This window comes from Castor canadensis, chromosome 14 (assembly GCF_047511655.1).
Source record: "Castor canadensis chromosome 14, mCasCan1.hap1v2, whole genome shotgun sequence".
NCBI lineage: Eukaryota > Metazoa > Chordata > Mammalia > Rodentia > Castoridae > Castor > Castor canadensis.
This window is the reverse complement of record NC_133399.1, coordinates 72,398,202-72,420,044: the sequence shown is the minus strand read 5'-3', so window position 1 is coordinate 72,420,044 and position 21,843 is coordinate 72,398,202. Positions and strand designations below refer to the sequence as shown.

Sequence of the window (21,843 nt, the reverse complement as noted above, 5' to 3'; positions counted from 1 at the left end):
GAAGGAAGGAGGAAGCCCATTAGCACAGGAATGCTTTTCCTTGTTTCCAGGTTGCCATGATGTGAGCTATTTTGGACTGAAACTTCTGAAATTATGAGCCAAAATAAATCCTTCCTCCCTTGAGTTGTTTATGTCAGGTATTTTTGTCTCAGTCTACTACAATCAGTTATTGTAAGTTCATGGCTAAGAGGTGGCTTTGCTGACAAATTTCCGATTATTGAGTCGTCAGGGATTAAATCAGTAAAAGAAATACCATTCTGAGAGAATTTCTGAGGCATGGCCAGCTGACTCTTCTATTGGTAGACAAATGTCTCTCAATGTTAGTGAAGTTTCTTCTTTGAATTTCTTAAACATCATTAATTTTTTGCTATAATATGAAATTAAGAGCAAAAAAGGATCTTACTTTATGCTGGGGCTGTCCTGGATCACAATCCTCCTATTATTGCTTCCTCACATATCTGAGATGACAGGCATATACCACCACACCTAGTCAATGGTTGAGATGGAGTCTCATAAATGTTTTTGCCCATACTGGCCTTGAATTTTGATCCTTCCAATCTCTGTCTCATAAGTACTGAGGATTATAGGTTTGGGCAACTGTGCCCAGCTTGCTTTTAACTTTTGAAGAATGAATACTTACCTTGTCCTATAGAACGACTTGCAAAATTATACATATTGAGGGCTATTGCAAAGTCTTCTAGGTTATTCAGAAACTGGAAAAATGACCTGAACTCATCAAATGTGATGCCCTATTTTGAGAAAATAAATGTAAACACAATTAGCATTGCCAAATTTATTAAAGTAAGTATAATACACTTAATAGAAGAAAACAGATTAAGTATCTACAGTATATCTTGTAAGTAAACAAATTTCCAGGGCACATTTCCAAAATGTTTTCTCCAAATGGAATGTAAGATTCAGACTTATTTCCTGGGTAGTATTGCTACCATTACAACAATAGGTGAATATTTTTTAAAAACTGTCATATCAGCACAAAGTTCTAAAATAAAAGTGGTAAAGCCTGATTTTTTTTAATCCTGAAAATGTATTAAGAAAAAAAACCCATAAAAATATATTTCATATGTACTCCTTAAATATGATTCAGCATGATTTCATTAATGTCTTTAAAATGACAATGCAAAATCTATTTGAACTTGTTCTGGTCATGATAACACTGTCAAGACTGCAGGAGGATGTACAATAACTGACTGAATAGAAATAGTAGTGGAAGGTTCACACAGGTCTTGACATAAGATCATGTTAAGGATGGGGTCACAGTGGCTTCTTTTGAAATGTCATGTACATAAGGTATAACTGCTACAACTGATACTACTTTAATTCATAGAAAAGTTATTTAAATAAGTAGGCTGTATCTCAGAATACAGATTTGGACATGACGAGTTAACTGTGTTCTCAACAAAATTAGCCTAGTAGAGAAAGTATGTAGAGAAAAAAAAGCATAGGTCCATAAGCTTAGGCTTAACAAATTCTGACTTTATACATGGGTAAGAGAGGAAAGAACATGAATTAAGGCAGTGCTGGAAAGCCAGAGGAAGAATAAGGAGTCTATTTTCATGTAAGCTAACTTCTGATTATATGATTCATTACCAAAATATCCAACTTTTGGTAAATACTATTTCTATTTCAATTATTACCCATCTTTTCTTTGTGACATGAGAGTCCTTACTTTTTTTCCTCTTCACAGTTTTCTGTTCTCTTTTCCTTGGATTCATTTAATGGACACTAACTACAGTCGTCCTGGATTCTGCTTTGTGGCCTGAACCTGCCGTGGGAACCTGTCATTTTTCTAAAGAGGGCTGTTGGAATCAGTTAGGGCACCTGGGTCAGAAGGATAGATTTAGATGCAGAAAGCTCGTTGCCAGGGAAACTGATCACTGCTCCAGTTCCCTAGCAGTTGGATGCTATGATCAGGTGCCACTGCAATAGCTTCCATCTCAGAATGACAAGTTACAAAAAAAAAGAAAAGGAAGAGGGATATTTTGGGGTTTGAACTCAGGGCCTTAGGCTTGCTATGAAGGCACTTACCACTTGAGTCATGCCCCCAGACCTATTTACTTTTTTTTTGATAGGGTCTCACCATTTATGCCCAGGCCAGCCTGGACTGTGACCCTTCTATTTACACTTACTGAGTAGCTGGGTTGACAAGTGTGTGCCACTCCCAGTTTTACTGACTGAGATGGAATCTTGAAAACTTTTCATTTCGGCTAGTCTTGAACAGCAATCCTCCCAATCTCTGAGTAGTTAGGATTACAGGCTTTAGTGACTGTGCCTGGCAAATTTCAACACTTCTGAGAAAAATGAAATTTAGAAACCAATCAAAGAATGACATCTGACCTTTAGATTTTTCAAACTGTGGTTCTCAGTGTTTGGAAAGTCAAATAAAATTCAAAACCATACAATAATCTTTTTTTATAGATTAAATACTTTGTGTTTGAAAAACATGAAACAGTACAAAAATGGGGCATTTATTTTGAAAGAGATAATTTAAAACAATCATCTTTAACAACAGTGAGGGACAGACAGTGGAGGAGGGAAAAAAGGGAGGTAGATATTTCCTTTCCCTCTACTCTGACATCTAGAATTACTGCCACAGTGAAGTACTGGTAATGGATCCTGTTAAGAGTTAAGTTGAAAAGTAGCAGCTTATGTGCTAACAAAAATAAGGCAATGATAATAATTGAAAAAACTTTTAAAGAATACATAATATTGAAGTACAGAAATAAACTCACACTGATTTTTAATAAAGGGACCATTTATTGAGGAAAGAACTGTCTCTTCAACAAATGTTGCAGGGTAACTGCATATCCATACACAAAAGGAAGAAGGCAAATTCTTACTTCACATCATTTACACAAATTAATTTAAAATTAATCAAATATCTAAATTTTAAAACTGCAACTATAAAACTCTTACAAAAAAAACTAAAGATAAAACTTCATGTTCTATGACAAAATTTCATGACCTATCAAAATTATAAACTTGTTGGTATCAGGGATGTTATCAAGAAAGTGAAAAGATAAAAATGAGAGAAAAAACCAAATGTGAGGAAAAAAAACCTTGTAAATCATATATCTTACAAAGATCTAGTATACATAATATATAAAGAATTCTCACAAATCAGTAACAAAAAGACAACCCAATTAAAAAATAGGTAAAGGATTTAAACAGACATTCTCCAAAGAAGATTTATAAATCGCTAACCCATACATAAAGTGTTGAGCATAATTACTCACTGGGGAAATACAAGTCAAAACCACAGTGAGATATCATTTTACATCCACATCCATATAGAATGCCTATACCAAAAAGGTAGAAAATAACAAGTGTTAACAAAGACACAGGGAAATTAAAAACCTCATACATTGCCAATGGGATTGTAAAAATGAAATAGCTACTTTGGAAAACAATTTGGAGTTCCTCAAAATGTTAAACATAGTGTTACCATGTTTCCTAGATATTTCTCTTGGAAACTGAAAATATATGTTCACACAAAAGATTGTACACAAGGTTCATAAAAACCAACTGGAAACAACTCAAATGTTCAACGATTGACAAAAAGACAGCAAAGTGCAGTATATATATCCACATAATGGATTATTATTTGGCAATAAAAAGGAACAAAGTGCGGATACTACAATATGGATGAACCTTAAAGAAGTTATCATGAGTAAAACAAGTCAGAAACAAAAAGCCACATATTGCATGATTCCACTTACATGAAGTATCTGTATCAGGCAAACTGATGAAGACAGAGAACAGATTGGGAGTTGCCAAGGACTGAGGGGAAGGAGAATAGGCAGTGACTACTGCAAGGATGAAAAAGCTCGAGAACTAGACAGTGATGGCAGTTGCCCAATACTGTGACTGCACTTAATGCCACTGAATTTATACTTTAAAGTGGATAAAATAGCAAATTTTGTGCTATGTGTATTTTACCACAATAAAATCACATATTTATTGAACTGTTTATTCACAATATAAACACGTATTTATAGATACATTTAAACAGTGGTAATAAGTGGAAAAACTACAATTCAATAAAAAGACAAACCAGAAGAAGTCGTGGACATCAAACTGCTAGTTATAATTACACTGTTAATGAGACTGAAAATGTGCTTGTTCTCTATAGCCATGGCAGTAGCTGCCAATTAAATGGACATAACCACCCACTGTGACAAGTCTGTAAGCCTAAAATAACTGTTAAAAGTCTAGAAGGAGAATGGGGGAGTGACATTATAAAAAATGGCAGAGTAGCATGCTTAAAGAATTAGTCTCAACTCCCTGTATAGCTATCCTTATCTCAACTAGCAAAAACCCTTGTTCCTTCCTATTATTGCTTATACTCTCTCTTCAACGAAATTAAAGATAAGGGCAAAATAGTTTCTGCCGGGTATCGAGGGCTGGGGGGGAGAGGGAGGGGGCGGAGTGGGTGGTAAGGAAGAGGGTGGGGGCAGGGGGGAGAAATGATCCAAGAATTGTATGCACATATGAATAAAAAAAAAGAATTGGTCTCTCCATGGAAATAAGCATATACTGTGAAAGACTGACAGAATTTTTTCTTGAATTCTGGAATCTAGTCCAAAATTTACAGTAAGCAGGGGCTTGGGTAAAGGATAAGAGGGTGGCTAAAATTCACTGACAGAGTGTTGTGATGCTTTCATCCATTGAACTTGCATTAATTATTTTTTTAGTGCTAGGGCAGTGAACCTGGGGATGGTGGCTGGCATTCCTGGTGTGGCTTGCTGGTTTCAGGGGGATCACATGAACCTTGTTCTTAAATATAGTATGTGATGATGACCTCTCTGGTGATTCCCTGAGGGACCAGCACAGAAACTGACTTTGTTCCCCTACCCTGTTGGACTAGAGTGGCTTCCCTGGTGATGGTAGCATTTGTTGGAAGATTTAGACACATACACTCCATATCCACCTGGAAAAGGGATGACAGACAGGACAAGTGGTAGACAGAATTCAAAAGTCTAGAAAGGAAGAGGCTGATAAGAATGATTGTTGGAGCTGGGTATCTGTGGCTTACGTCTCTAATCCTAGCTATTCAGGAGGGAGAGATCAGGAGGATCATGGTTCGAAGCCAGCCAGGCAAATAGTTCTGTGAGATTCTATCTTGAAAAACCCTTCACAAAAATAGGGCTAGTGGAGGGGCTCAAGGTGAAGGCCCTGAGTTCAAGCCCCAGTATCACAGAAAAAAAAAAGTCAATACTTGTTGAATAAATACTTGAATGAATGGATGTCATCCCTTTGCTCTAAAGCAAGGTTGGCAAGTTTTTTCTGCAAAGGGCTAGAAACTAAATATTATTCAATTTGCTTGCTGTATGGCTTCTGTTTCAACATACTTAACCTTACTATTATGATGCAAAGGCAGTTGAAGACAATAAATCAAATGAGTGAACAGGGCTATGTTCTAGAAAGACATTACTTATAAAAGCAGGAAGTAGGGGTAGTTTTCTGACCCTTGCTTTAAAATTTAAATACTATAACAGCTTTCCATTACTCTGTCACTACTAGAATAAAATCTAAACTCCTTTCTTTTTTCTATAGGGTCCTATAAGGTCTGACCCATAGCTGTCTTTGCTTTATCATAACTTATTACTTTTCTGTTTACTTATATCTTTTGGCATTTTCTCACTTAAACTAAACTTTTCCTTCCCCAGGACATGGTATTTACTGACTGAAATGCTCTTCATCCACATCTCTGCAAAGTTCATTCCTCACAGACTCTTCAAACTCTCCCTCTTCATAAGAGCTCTCCCTAAGAGCCTACAGTCTTTTCTAGTCACCATGAGTTTTTGTTCTCTTCATAATATTTATTATTATTATCTGAAAGCATATCATTTATTTTTGTGGTCTTATTTATTTTACCTTTCCACTTGATATAAAAGGATGTTAGCTTATCTTGCCACTTTATCATTAGTGGCTAAAATAAATTCTCATAGACAACCCTAAAATGAAAGCATTTTAGAACTGTGTTATTCAAATAGTAGAATTTTTTTTTAATCTATTGGAGAGATAAATATGAAAGGTGAAAGGAAGGGAAAGTTAGGGTATGGCAGAAATACTGGCCTAGAAAATTTTAAGTTTGAGTCCTTGGACAAGTATTTATACTAGAAGTTTCAGCTTCCCCTATGACAAAAGAAAAATGTCAAAATTTGCAACGCTGTTCTGAGACTTATGAGGTAGTCAAGGAGAAATAAAATCAATAAGACTCAATGTGTACAAATTTTCCCATTACTATTCTAATGATTTTTAGTGCTTAAGATACTTCTATCAAAGTTTTCAGAAGCTGAATTTAACTTAAAAGACTTTATTTTGAAATAATTTTAGATATAAAAGTTAATTATGGTGTGTTAACACACACACATGTAATCCTAGCACTTGGGTGGCTGTGACAGGAGGAATACAACTTTGATACCAGCATGGCTATATAAAAAAATTGTAAACAAACTACAAAGAGTTCCCATAAAGTCATCATTCCTAGAACTCAACTTTCTGGGTTACGAATTTTGCTATTTCCATTTAATAAAAGAAAAAATTAAAAAAAAAAACCAGATTATTAAAGACCCTAAATAGTAGGTTGAGTAATACAATTTCCAATATTATTTTTAGGGAATTATCTACAGGTTGGAAAAATTCAGCTTAACAGGTAAAATAGATGAAATTCCTCTGATTTAAGAGATAATGTAAACTGATAGCTATATGCATCAAGTCCTTTTTTCTCATTCCTTAGGGTACCTTGAGAATTGTTAACACTGTCACAATGTATCCATTCTAAACAAAGTCAAACTATTTGCAAACTTCTCTTGCCTAGATTAACGTTAAACACAAATAGAAGGCAGTATAACCAAAACACCCCATGCTTAAAGGATACTTATGGCTATTTGATTGCAGTGATGCATTAAAAAACCACTAGATAATGCAACTGCTCAGAAGTGCTGACAACACATTTGTTACTAAACAAATAGATAACCAGGCTGCCCCAGGTTCTTAGCCATTCATGCCATCCTAACTCTTTGAAAAGCCTCACTTCAGCTGCTGATAAGATCACTCACTCATCAATGGCACTCTTTAAATGACCTTTCATTAGGGGTGTTATAGAAATGAAAAGAGTTTGACAAAAATAATGTCAATATAAACTGCTTTATATGAAGTGATGGTTATGTACTAGTCAAAGCATGCAACTCAGTAGAACTCTCTTGAAAAATAATAGTCTAAATTTAAATTTAAATTTGAATAAAACTGCTCATAGTCTTAAGGATTTTCAGCATGCCTTAGAAAAAATGTATATCTAACTCAGAATTTAAAATTAATTTTTAAAATTTAGACAGAGAACTTAGGAACTAGGGAAAAAAATATTTAAATATCTTTTAATTATCAGACAAGCAAGAGAACTGACAAAAGGGCAAGGTATTTTGTAGGCCTATAAAAAAACACCAGATACAAGATAATGTATGTAACAAAATAAATACAAGAGATCAGATACCTTTTCTTCAGGTATACTGTAACGCACATTTTCCAAAAATACTGATGTGTTTTCCACATTTGTATATCGTAAAAGAATATGAGCAAAATCTTCTTCACTGATAGTATTCATTCCATTAGAGTAGGAAAGGAATTCTATTTCTAGAACTTCTGTTTGTAAGTTATCCATGAATCTATGATAAAAGTATAATAAAGAATGAACAAGATAAATGATAAATATTCACTATCCTAGAAAAGGTTATACGGAAAAAGTTTACTTATATGAGGACACAAAATTTCATGAAATTTATTCCTATAAATGGGAAAGAAAACAGCAAATTTTCAAATCATGAGAGGCTTTACCACTGTGTGACTGTTGTAGCTGGTAAATAACAGCCTCTTAGGGTTGAGTGTCCCAGTTTGCTAAGTGGGGATAATAAAGTACCTTGCAGAGTACTGATGATACTTAAATTGCTTGTTATTGCTACTGTGGCTTACTGAGACTAAGGAATTAGCAGTACAGTTTCTTCTGAATATATAAGAGATACCGATCAATCCAGAAATGCAGATTTTTTTTATCACTCGGTAACTAACTTTCTGTTATAATTTCAGTATCATCACTAGCACATAGATACTAAGGAAAGTGGCTATTTATTATACAGCATCTTCAGTTGAGAGGAAAGTAACAGACTTATCACTGCACTAGATAATTTCTAAAGGCTGGCCTGACCTTTATCTTTCGAACAATTTTCAGTAAAAAATCAACTCACCTATAAAAATCTTCAAAGTTGAGTTCAGCTTTTCCTTTCTTTCCAAAAAAGTGTACAAGAAGTGTAGTATCTGCTACTAAACTTGTAATGTCATCAGCACGCTTAAAAAAAAAATCACAATTTAGAAGTAAGCCATAATAAAAGAAATAGAATAGGGATACTCAATATCTCTCAAAAATTTAGTAAGTATTAATATTAAGAATGTAAAAGTAATAACAATAAAATGAAAAACAGGTTATATTAATAAACATAATTATAGTTAAAGTGAAGCTCAATTCTTGAAAATAGAAACTTGAACAAAACTGATCTTTATCCTTAAAAAAAATGTTAAAGACACAATTATATTTTAAGAAGCTTTCAACCTGAAATTGTGCACACAGAGTGCCTACACGCTACCTAAAATAGTTTAAAATTTTAGTACTCATTTAAATATGCTATTTTTAAGTAATTTAGTTTGGATTTTCCTAATCAACTCAAAAAATTCTTTAAGGATATCCAAAGAGGCAAATATTCTTAAGATGTATTGAATATGCAAACTTAATGAAATGGCTTCCTTTAACCAGAACAATATTCTATTGTACTACATAATCAGGATATTTTAAATAGATGTGACTATATTTTGAAAAGAAACCACAGTAATAATTTATCCTGAAGTTTAAATCATTTATAATTTTTTAAAGTCCTACAGAACTTTTGAGTGGATAAGAACTTAATTCCCAAAGATTTTTCCTGGGGTTGGGGATTTAGCTCAGTGGAAGAGCCCTTGCCTGGCAAGTGCAAGGCACTGAGTTTGGTCCCCAGCACCAAAAAAAAAGGAAAAAAAATAGAAAAAAAAAAAATCAAAACAAAAAAGAAAAAAAAAAACACACAAGGCAACTAAAGATTTTTCCTTTTCTTTCCAACTCAATAATCTAAGTTTCAACAAGTATATTCTTAAAACTATTTGATTATAGGCCTTACAATAGTATTATGAAAACTTCCTTCTTTAATATAGGTTTTTCTTTTTCCTCCCTCCCTCCCTTCCTTCCTTCTTCACTTAGCCATTAATTCATACCTACTTTATAAACTCAGGCACAAAATGCATGAAATTCAAATGATTGTAACTCTCCTACATATCAGCCTAGGAAATGTAAGAGAAATAAGAGGTTAAACAGTACTATCATTTTCTATATTAAAAAAGTAGCTGCAGATGTCCATTAAAGGTATGTAGTTAAAATAGTACTTTACAAAAAACTTAAGACATAGAGAAAAAAAAAAAAAAACAAAAACCTCTTCTCTACAAAAGACCAGTCTTCATGGATTCTGACAAAAAAAAATTTTATTTCACCCATCTTCCACATAGTAAATTTTGATATTCCTTTCATTCCTCAGAGCCCTCTTCCCAATCTTTCATGAAGATAGCTATTTTATCTGTCAGCATTGGTCAGATATTTATTTTCTTTCTCCCTGGAACAAGTATTACTCTCCTCTTCTATTGATTACTTTGTACTAGAGATTACATCTCCTGATTTCACCCCTAACATGTCTCTCAAATCTATTAAGCTTTTTCTAAGTTATCTGCCACTTTGATTACTCATATCTCTTAAAAATTCAGCATGTAGTGAATCTACACTTATCTAATTATCTAAAGTTGTTGAAATTATAATCACCTAAATATTCCATATATATTTAAATAATTTAGTTTGGATTTTTCAGTCAATCTCCAGCATATAACCTCCTTATAACTGGTTCAGAAAACATCTACTACTCACTCTCAGTTTAGTTGGCTAAGAATATCTAAGTATTCTCAGTAGTTGGAATACTTGAGAAGTTCCCTGTAGCACTACCAACTTCTTTCAAGATCTGACTGCTAGAGAAAAAAAATAACATAGCTAGATTACCAAGTGTCACAAACTATTTTTTTCATTGTGAATGTGGAAAAATAAGACCAGTTCCTGCAATTTAGTACTCCAAATGTGAGAGGGGACAATGTCATTTGAGTTATTCTGAAAGGCACTATTTCACCAGCAGCTTAAAGTGGAGGAGGCAGACTGCTCTAATGGAAAGGACAGGATTTAAAATTAGCAGTTCTAGGCTCACTGACTTTCCTGATCTTCAGTTTCTTTATGAGAGATGGGAATAATCCTATCCACAACAATTTGGAGGATAAAATTAATGTATGAATGCAAATAAAGCATACAAATGTTCTTACGGGTTGTCATGAGATGCAAATGGCATTTGGGGAAAAGGTGCCATTTGGGGAAAAGGTGTTAATAGTCAATATTGTTTTATGATTTAGTAAAATCTAGTTTAATCAGTTCATTGCCCATATATATTAAAAAGTGGAGGAAGCCAGGCAACAGTGGCTATATTAGCTACTTGAGAAGCTGAGATTGAGAGGATCGAGGTTTGAAGCCAGCCTGGGCAAACAGTTCACAAGACTCTATTTCCAAATAACCAGAGCAAAAATGTAGTGAAGGTGTGGATCAAGTGGTAGAGTGCTTGCTTTATAAGCACAAGGCCCTGACCTTAGTCCCACCAAAACAACGACAACAACAACAACAACAACAAAGGTGTGCGTGAGGAATCTCAGAAAGCATGCCCTAAACTGAGCATAAGAGTAGAGGCTAATCAGCATGAAAAACCAGGACATGTGTCCAGAAGCTAGAGGAATGGGGCAGGAGGAAAGAGGAAAATTGGGTAGAGAAGTGGGTGTTGTTGAAAAAGTTGCATCAGAAGTTGCAGAAGTGTGGTGAATAAAGTGTATGATGAGTTCAAGAGTCAGACAGATGGCTGACACTGAATACTGACACTTCTCATTTTTAAAAAGACCTTGGAGAAGTTAATAGGATATTTGTATCTTCAAGAGTAGTAACAGTACCTACCCTAAAAACTTTGTGTAAAGGTTAAACACATGTAAGTTTTTTAGCACTCTGAGTAGCATAATGTAAATATTCAATAAATATTAGCTATGATTTATTTTGGCCAAATTAATATATTTCAAGAAGCTGAAAAAAGGACTAGATGTGACAAAAGTGATAGTAATTTTTAAATGTAATGGCAAAAAGCTATTTTTACACTGCACTTGTTTCCTTTTTACTGAAAATAAATGCTGCATAAACCCGAAAAAATAGTCTTAAAGTGAGAGATTCCAAGAGCACCACACATTAGTGACCTCAGATAATACAATTAGTAACAGTGATGTCACTGTGTCTCAAGACATAGTAGACTAAAATGAGATGGCTTTTATACAAGCTTTTAAATAATGGCCTCATTTAGCCAGTTCTTCTCATGCTCACTGACAGAGGTGATCCTCATTTATAGTCTTTCAGTATTAAAGGCTTATTAGATTCAGGTTGCACTTATCCAGATAATCCAGAACCACAGAAGCATAAGTAACATTGACATTAGAGAAAAAAAATTAAAAAGTGGAAATGGGGAACCCTCCTCCCATTTAGTGAAACTTAGCACTGCTTGGAGTCACTGAAGACCAGTGTCTTGGTATCCTAGCAGTGTTACATAACTTAAATTACAAGAAGGTTGAAACAAAAATAGAGACTTTATCCCCCTAATTCTCGTGAATTCACGGGTTTCTATAACAAAGAAAAGACAAGAAAGAACCCCATGCACCATTTACATGAATTCTATTATCTAATTTTGTTCTAATTAAGAATTATTTTAGACTAGGGGGGAACTCAATAGTGTGTGGGGGGGTTGCTCAGTGGTAGAGTGCATGCTTAGCATGCATGAGACCCTGAGTTCAATCCTCAGCAACAAAAACAAATAAATAGCTGTTTGAAATAATTCCATAAAAAAAAAGGCTTTCAATATATTTTCACTGATTATAATGTGAAAATATTAAGCTCTATAATCTTTAAACTCTTTTTTTTGTATGAGTAAATCAGGAGAGTTTATTGAGAGGAAAGTGTAAAGTGAGAGAGTTGGGTCATGAGAGGGTGACCCTATAAACTCCTTAATTAATGACGTTTTTGAATAATGAAACTTATTAAGGATAAGTAGAATTTAAACCAAATACAAAAAATTTCATTTGTAGTACTCAAAATAGTGTTTATGACATGAATTTATTGCATGATTTTGGTTTGATATCAGCTGTGACACATGCAAATTTTCATTATATCATGTAAAAATAGTTGTAAAAATGTTTTCACTACAATTGAAAAATCTGTAATTAGAAACAGCTCTTGAATAAGAAAACAGGAAGCTAACATCCAATTTACCTATAATATTTAAGAAGAACTACTTTATCTCAAAAATTACCAATTAAATATATAACAAATATAAATAAGTAGAAATCCAAGCTTTCTTTCTGCAACAATTTGAATCCTGAAATATTGATACTATAAATAATTCTGTTCTACCAGTATCCACAGTAACTTATAAGGAATTACAGTTAGTTGACACTTACTGATTCTCATTATTCTCTTTAATGTAATAAAGTAGTAACAGTATGATTCCCAAATAATTATTTTACATTGGAGCACGTGTTTTCTTTTCTTCAATCTTCTCTCCATTAGATTTACTTCATGATGTTTAAGCCAATTTACTAATTTATTTAGCCTCTTATGATCATAGTGTTGTGCTGGTAAACTGGTTCTCCAGGGGAAAAAAAAGCTGATTTGTATTGTCTGTCAATTTCTGTGGTATTAATACTCCTATCGTGACCAGCTTCAAGGTACTGAAAAGATGTCTCAGAATGCTGAGCTGGGCAGAGATGTGCAGAGCTGACTCCAGGAAGCTGAAAAAGCCAGCTCCAGCATACCTCTGATAGAAAGATAACCATGTTCCAAAGATCTTCTGCAAAACACATAATCTTCGGAGTGTGCAAGACCTGCCTGGTCTTCTGATATTAAACCTCACAAGATTTAAATTAAATTCAAAATCTAATTATAAGATCTTGTCTGGTAGGTCATGTTTTCATTTTCATTAACTTCCAGGAACCTTTTAACTAGATAACCAGAATATACAGGGAGCTCAAAAAACTAAACTCCCCTAAAATCAATGAACCAATAAACTGGGCAACTGAACTAAACAGAACTTTTTCAAAGGAAGAAATTCAAATGGCCAAAAAAAAAAACCACATGAAAAAATGCTCACCATCCTTGGCCATAAAGGAAATGCAAATCAAAACCACACTAAGATTCCACCTCACCCCTGTTAGAATAGCTATCATCAAGAATACCACGAACTACATTTGTTGGCGAGGATGTGGGGAGAAAGGAACCCTCATACACTGCTGGTGGGAATGTAAGCTAGTACAACCACTTCGGAAAACAGTATGGAGTCTTCTTAAAAAACTAAACATAGACCTGCCATATGATCCAGCAATACCACTCCTGGGGATGTACCCAAAGGAATGCGACTCAAGTTACTCCAAAGGCACCTGCACACCCATGTTTATTGCAGCACTATTCACACTAGCCAAGTTATGGAAACAGCCAAGATGCCCCACTACTGACAAATGGATTAAGAAAATGTGGTATTTATACACAATGCAATTTTACTCAGCCACAAAGAAGAATAAAATGTTGTCTGTCATTCACAAGTAAATGGATGGAACTGGAGAACATCATCTTAAGCAAAGTTAGCCAGGCTCAGAAGGCCAAAATTCTTACGTATTTCTCCCTCATATGCAGATTATAGACCTAAAACAAATTCAATAATATTATTGGATGTGGGTCACACACTAAGGGGAGAACACATACAGGAGGAATAGGGAAAGATAGGAAACCTAAAACTTGAAAGTGTCTGATGTGCCCACTGCAGAGGAGCTAATAAAGCAATCTTAAACTGACAGAGGCCACTATGGGAAGATGACCAGGAAGTAGTGAAGAGGTATGGCAGAGTTGAACCAATTCAGGTTGTTACACATGTGCATAGAAGCAATGCTGGGAATCTTTCTGTATAGCTATCTTTATCTCAAGCTAGCAAAACTGCTATGTCTTTCTTATTATCTCATGTTTTCTCTTCAACAAAATTGGAGAAGAGGACAGAACAGGTTCTGCTGGGAAGAGAGGAGGATGGGGGGAGGGGAAGGGGACAGGGGGCAGGGAGGAGAGATGGCTCAAACAATGTATACATATATGAATAAATGAATAAACAAAAAATAAAATTAATAAAAAATTAAAATAATAAATAAGATATTTGTCTGTGAGAATCTGTAGTAAAGTTAGATGGGATTGAAGAAAGTCTGGAGTTTGGGAGGAGGACATTCTAGTACAGGGAGAGACCACCGTGACATGTCAATTTGAAGCCAGGCAGCTAGGTGACAGTTGGCTTGTAGGAATCACAGGGATAGTGTTTCCAGTTGCTCTTCTTTTTAAGTACAGACTACTGTGTGTACTTACTGTGTGTAAATGATTGTAAAATAAAGTACTTCTAAGATATCTTTGAATGGAACACCTGCTTCATTCCTACACATGACTCAAATTTAAAAGGTAATTTCAAAAAAGGTTATAATTACATCAATTTTATTTATCACAAATTGATTAAATATGGGGCAAAATACATTATTTGTTTTAGGACCTTAAATTTGAGCATGAGTGACCAGATTAATATTTCCAAGTGTTTGCCCTAGTCTAGGGATGCCAGTTGAGTAGCACAGTATACAGAGAAAACAGAAATCAGTGACATGCCTGTAGACCCAGCTATTTGGTAAGCTAAAGTATGAGATCACTTGAGCCCTGGGCAACCCAACAAGACCTGATATCACAAACAAAAAGTGAAAACTAATTGCAGTTTACTTCTCTTTATATTTTTAGGTATAAGTTTTAAAAGTCAAATTTAAAATATAGAAAAAAGAAATTAGAAGTTAACTTTAAAGAGAAAAAGACAGTGAAAAATAAATCTCTTAGTATTAACTGAAAAATCCTTCCCAATAAGACTGGTAGCTTCTTCTGACTTTCTTTTATAAAACTTTTAATTATAAAACTTTTAACTTTAATTATAAAATTCTTAATAACAACATTTAATCTACATTGAGTCAGCCCATCCTTAAAAGTTAAAATCCCTATTAATGGGAGCATAACAGGAATGGAGTGGCAGAGGCAGTCTATCCTGAGTGTAGTAATAAGGTACATATCACTGTTAAATTCAAAATGATAATAAAACTAAAGTAGAGTCAGTCTGCCTTTTATTTTCGCCATTCACTGGCAATCTTAAATAATGTCAAAGTAAAATATTTTTCCTTTCCTTGACTGACACAGTTCCCCAACCCTTTGTACCCCCATTCTTGGTAAGCCACTCACTTGTTAATACTGAGAAATTTAATTGTTTAAATCTAACATAAATGTCAGTTATTAGATATACCCTAAGAACTTTTGTAAATGCCACAACATACCCCCACCCAGCACAATAACAAAACAGTCAGTTATCTTGGCTAGGCACTGGTGGCTCCCACCTGTAATCCTAAACTACTTGGGAGGCTGAGATAAGGTAGAATCTTGGTTCAGGGTGAGCCCAGAGAAATAGTTCACAAGACCCTATAGCCGAAACAACCAGAGCAAAATGGACTGGATATATGGCTCAAGTGGTAGAGTGCCTGCATTGCAAGCACAAAGCCCTGAGTTCAAACTGCAGTCCCATAAAAAAACCTCAGTTATCTTTTACTAAGAGAAACATTTCAGCATTGTAAATGTACCATTAATAAATCTATATTATTATTTTCAAATTTCTACGAAGTGATCATTAATTAAAATATGACTTTATAATTAAGTCAACTATTTCTTTTGAATTAAGTGTTTTATATGATAAGCAAATTCATTAAACACATTAACACAGAAAGTTACAGGTGGTCATGATGCCCCTGTCAATACAGCAGCATATTCAAATGCACTTTATGTATGGTAATTATATGTATACTAATTATTATAGTTTATATAGTAAGAATAGAGAAAACATAATATATTTTTGGTTTCATCCTTGTAACTCTAAAAATGAGTACTAGATTAACAAAATGGCAAATAGTACAAGGATTTTGTTGAGGTTTAATTATACCTCTGCAAGGTCTGAAAAGAGTGCTTGGCTTGTGTTACGTCTCAGTGTATCCCAATAGCTTCTGGAGACAAGTTCTTCAGCATCTGTTTTAAGTACCTGTAGAAGTTTTAGGAAGAAAAACTGAAATCTAAAGAACAGTCACAAAGAATGACAATTTATATAATTTAAATCTACTCTAACAAACCTTAAAAGAAAACACATTAGCTTACCTTTTTTGTATTCTGGGGCACACAACAGTATTCTATTACACAGCTGGTAAACTCATGGTACTTTCACAGGTGCAATGTGTATAGCCACAATTACTAAGTACAATGTGGCTTTGTCAAAAGAATCAAACTCTCCAATCAACACCCTCTGCCTATCTACTGAGATACATAACTTCTAAAAAAAGTGTGAAATAAAAATTTTATTCAAACCTCATGTGAAGTTAATGCACATAGAGAAGATTCTGATAATTTTGTAATCACCTACTAAAATCATATTTAATTTAAAAGATATTTGTTGCTCTTGTTTATCTTATTAGTGAACCAAAGTCAAAATAATCTTATCCATACTTTAAAGATACAAACCGTTTAAATTAATTCAAAGCTTACAAAAAAGAAATAAAGCTGTTTAAATCAAAAGTCTCAATGCTACTCAGGGATTTGATAGGTATGACTACTGTCAATGGATAAGGCACTTTGTAATCTTCATTACAAGGGAAAACACTAGCTTTCATCTCAGTATTGGCTAGTGTGAAAAATGAAATGCCAAGATTAAGAAGTGGTTTAATCTTCTTATAAAAATGTTGGCCTGCAAGCCTAACTTGAATCTCTAAACAAAAACAAAAGCAGTTTCTATCAAGATGTATCAGGGAAGACTACATGGCTCTCAGGCTTGGTGATCTTTCAGTTACTAAGAGAAGAAAAGGCAGCACAACAGGTGAAAAGAGAACTTTCCTCTTTTTTCCTATTGTATTAATGGGGAACAGGGGCTTGTGCTTGTAGTCTCAGCTACTCTGGAGGCTGAAGCAGGAGGACTGCTTGAGCCCAGGAGTCCAAGGCCTGAATGGGCAACAGAGTGAGTCCCTGTCTTAAAAAATGAACTAACTAACCAACTGGTCTGGTGCCATTAATAAAACTGTAGGCATCTAAGAATCATTTCAAAGATCTTCTAGTTAATTATCTTATCAACTAGAAAATACCACCCACTGCTCATAATTTAATAAAATGTTAATGATAGAGTATTATTTAGCGGGATACTCCAAAATAATAGTATCCAAAAGAAAAAAGAATAGTATATAGAATAAAAATGACTAAAATCCAAATCAATAAGTAATCATAGCAGTGTAAATCAAATGAATTTTCCAATTAAGAAGCAGATTTTCTATGAGGCTCTTAATTCAAACCACCAAAAAACTAAAAATACAAAAAAGCTGATTTTCAACTGGAATAAAAGAAACCAGCCCAACTTACAAAATATACTGTTAAAAAGGTTCCACCTTATAAGAAAAGAGGGTGAAAAAGAGTATAATAGGCTTCTATTAATGACAGACTTGTAATTAGTCCCAGATTTCTCATTGAGAACATCTGAAAAAGCTGAACAAAATCTAAAACAGGTATTATCTTCTTTAAGGCTCTTAAAGACATTATTTGCATTAATATGTTGACATTTGTAGTGATGGTTTAAGTAACAGTGAATAAAACTACTGGGACCTTAGTACAAAGGAGGAGTGTCACACCAATGACCAAAGTCATTACATTCTTCAGTGTCACACACTCACAGTTGGAGAGAAGGGGGGGAGGGGAAGAGGAAGGAAAAAAAAAATTTCACTTAAGAATGTGCTTGCTGAAACTTTGAGAGTACATCTTTTCAATGTTTGGTGTGAGAATGCATATAAAAGGCCTTCTGCTGCATACTAAAGAACATTAGCTGCCTGGAGAAAGAACACTAGTGTGATGGTTTGTATTGCAAGCTGAATTAACCACTTTTTTTCATGAACCATCATTTTTACTTGAAAAACAACTGATAGACAAATTATGGTTATTCAAACTTTGGTATTTGGCAGATGTTTTTTGGAAAATAAGTCGCACTGGGCTTGTCACTTGAAAGTAAACAGAACAGTACCTGTTGCCAAAATAATACATTGTAACAGATTGAATGTAAAAATGGCTATGAGAAACCAGCAGTTTTCACCCAATTTTTGAGAAGCTGTTTTCCATAAAAATACTTAAATTAACATGTAATGACTTTTACTGTTTTTAAAAATGCATTAATAAATTGTTTAAATTTTTTTTGGTAATACTGGGTTTTGAATTCAGGGCCTCATGCTTGATAGGCAGGTACTCTATTGCTTTAGCCACTTCTCCAGCCCAAAACTTTTTTTTAGGGTATTGGGCTTGAACTCAAGGTTTTATGCTTGCTACATGCTTGCTAGACAGGTACCCTACCATTTGAGCCATACTCCCATTCCTGAAAATGGATTATGAATGTTTCAAATACATTAAAGCAATTAATTTTAAATTAATAGTTAATTAAAAATTTTTAAATATTTATTTTAATATGATATATACAGGTGGATATAATCCACATAAAATCTCTTTTCAACCCTGTAACAGAATCACAAGAACTAATTGTTTGAAAATTGCCATTTATAGCAATAAAAGACCTAGGACTATGTATGACGATTCCATTTATGTACACCACAGAAATTGATAAAAGTAAACTATATTATTTAGGATACATAAGTAAAGAAGTGATTATTTAGGATACATAAGCAAAGAAATTATATATTCATGAAGGGGTTTCTTGGAGTACAGCAATATTTTATTTCTTGACCTATATGGTGTATAGCATTTCTAACTATTTTATTTTATATTAATATTTTATTTTCAGTAAATTTCTGAACTAAAAATACATTTTAAAAATCAGAGAACATTTCAGCAATACAACAGGAAAAAAATGGAAATACAAAACATTAATCCAAATAAAGGTAAGTTTTTTCTGATAACAAATAGATTTTCAGGCAAAAAACACTGAGCATATAATAAGAGATTAAGTTCATTCAGAAGATATAAATAATCTATATTCTTACACAGGTAATAATGCTTCAAATATATATAATAGAAAACATGAAGATCATAAGTAGCAATTAATAATTCTCTCATTGTAATGTGTACTTCAATGTATTAACTGACAGATCAAGCAGACAAAAATATTAGAACAAAGAAGATTTAAAACATACAATTAGCATGCATGGTAAAATATATGTGTATTTGTATATACACATATATTACAACCCTATTCTGTAAATTAGAGAATGAATATTCTTTTAAAATAAAGAATATTTATAAATATTGACATTGTTTTAGTCCATAAAACACAACTCAACAAATGTCAAAGAAATGATGTAAAAATAGATAGATTTTCTAATGTCAATGAAATTAGGGTAATTAAGAATAATGTTTTAAGCCAGGTGCCAAAGGCTCATGCCTGTAATCCTAGCTACTCAGGAGGCAGAAATCAAGAGAATCACAAAGCCAGCGCAGGCAAATAGTTCTGCAAGAGCCTATGTTGAAAAACCCTTCACAAAAATAGGGTTGGTGGAGTTGCTCAAGCTGAAGACCCAGAGGTCAAGTCCCAGTACCACAAAAAAAGAAAAAAAAAAGTTTTAAAAATCATATAAACCATGCCAAAGTCAAAAAATTTATTTCTTTAATTTTTTTATATTTCTTTTCATTAATTTAGGAAGCTAGTAGAATTGACTGTATCAGAAATACAAAAAGAATCTGAGTTATTTGAAACAAAAACTATATAAGGTAGTAACTATTTTTATGAATACAAGGCGACATCATCAATCTTTCACTTGTAGAGGAAACAATGTGATTGAATATTGGCAGAATCATTGCAAGTGTGATTATAGTTTGGAATAGGTTTCTACATAGGCCAGAAAAATCTCTCTATAAAGCTCCATGATCTACACTCAAATTAGGTACTTTATTACTTCAGTTACTTTAGTTCTGGAAATTAGCAGATAATTTCTAGTTGATTTATAAAATTACATTGACATATCTGTGCAATACTTACATCCATGATATTTCATATACATTTTCAGCCTTTTTGAACTTTTTCTAATTTTTAATTAATTTTCCCTGCAGATTTTGAAAATAATCATTGCTTTTGTAGTAAATATCTAACTAAATTCCTAAGGAGTTGAAAAATCATGTAATCCATTTAAGACTGTATAAAAATGACATCAAGTTATCTCACTTTAATATATGCATCTTACATAAGGACAAAACCATCTTCAATAAACTAAAAGAAAGAAAAATATGGTAGGCAATAAAATGTAAAATCATAAATATACTTTCCTATTAACTGAACAAGCATAATATAAATCAAATGGGCAATTTAAGTCTGCTTTTCAACATTGTTCTCTTAATGTCTCAGTGACTACAATTTGTTTATGTTTAAACTAGAGGTGTATTCGGATCTACTTCCTTTTAACAATGTTATTATTCTGAAATGTAGCTTTAAAAAATATAAACATCCTATAGGAAAATTATTTATGAGATTAAAAAATTTTAAAGCTGTCACAGAAAATGGGTTCTACAATGACATTAGAAAAATAAATCATAAACTTGTAATTAATATTATCATTACATTTCACAGGGCATATGTCATTATAATTTATGATGTTTTCATTTTATACATTATTACAAGTATTCTTTCTGAAATGATTAACAGAGACATCTTACAAATTTAGAGTAGATAATATAGACTTTATTTAATGGAAAGCAACAGTGAATTTTGTAGAAAATGTTTAGTTTCTTTTAAGGATTAAAACATTAGTCAGATACATGAGCCCCATAGGCTAGGCTTGTTCCTTAATTGTTCCAGGTCCATTCCCACCACTATGCAAAATATCTTTTGTTTACTTTGTCAGTTCAAATCTAAAACAAGAGTTAGTTTTTTATAGTTTGGAATTTTGATTAACTATCCTGCATAGGAGGCAATACACCTAGTTTTAGAATTATACTCTACAGGTAGCACACTCTGAGCAGCATAATACTGAGTTAGTCACCCTGAATTCCAGGGCTTCTTGTGGGGAATTTCTATAGTTTGAGGGATCCTTTCAAATGGCTGAAGGATCCTTGGAGAAATTAAACACACTGTGCATGTTTACATTTTTAAAAACACCACAGCCTATTCTTAGTAGGTTAGTTACTAGTTGGGCTAACCAATAAGCTTTTACTTTCTCAAGAGACTAGAATTAAGAATGCTCAGCCTAAGAAGAATGCACTTACTTGGGAGATTATTTATAGGAGCTACTAATTTTTTTAAGACAAGAAGTGCCTGAACATAATAATTTTCTTTGAGAAATAATGTAGTACCTTGACACAGTAAATGTATCAAGTAGCATCTTATACCAGATTTTTTTATAGACCAGAAAAAGTAGGTAGGCAGCAAGAGTTTTTGTAAAAATGTGAGAAATACTGAAAACTAAAAAGGTGTACCCATTAATATGCTTTTATTAGAATTGATGAAAACTATGTATTAATGGATATATTTAGTTCTGCCGAAGTATAGCCTATTTACCCTGTTATTTGCA

General features: G+C 33.3%; 1 protein-coding gene across 11 annotated transcripts in view; it reads right to left on the bottom strand.

Annotated features, from left to right (window-relative positions):
- Micu3 (mitochondrial calcium uptake family member 3) overlaps nt 1-21,843 on the bottom strand; it is a 94,242-nt gene that overhangs the window by 8,755 nt on the left and 63,644 nt on the right. For 6 of the 11 annotated variants that reach the window (XR_012441507.1, XR_012441504.1, XR_012441505.1 and 3 more), the window contains 4 exons: nt 16,254-16,349; nt 8,262-8,362; nt 7,514-7,685; nt 641-749 (listed from right to left, as the gene is read on the bottom strand). Coding sequence is in view for 2 of the 11 variants with exons in the window: in XM_020183127.2 (XP_020038716.1) it covers nt 641-749; nt 7,514-7,685; nt 8,262-8,362; nt 16,254-16,349 (478 nt within the window). In the remaining 9 variants the exon portion in view is untranslated. The remainder of the gene's footprint in view (nt 1-640; nt 750-7,513; nt 7,686-8,261; nt 8,363-16,253; nt 16,350-21,843) is intronic. The other 5 variants (XR_012441509.1, XM_074054736.1, XR_012441510.1 and 2 more) reach the window with 3 other exon arrangements.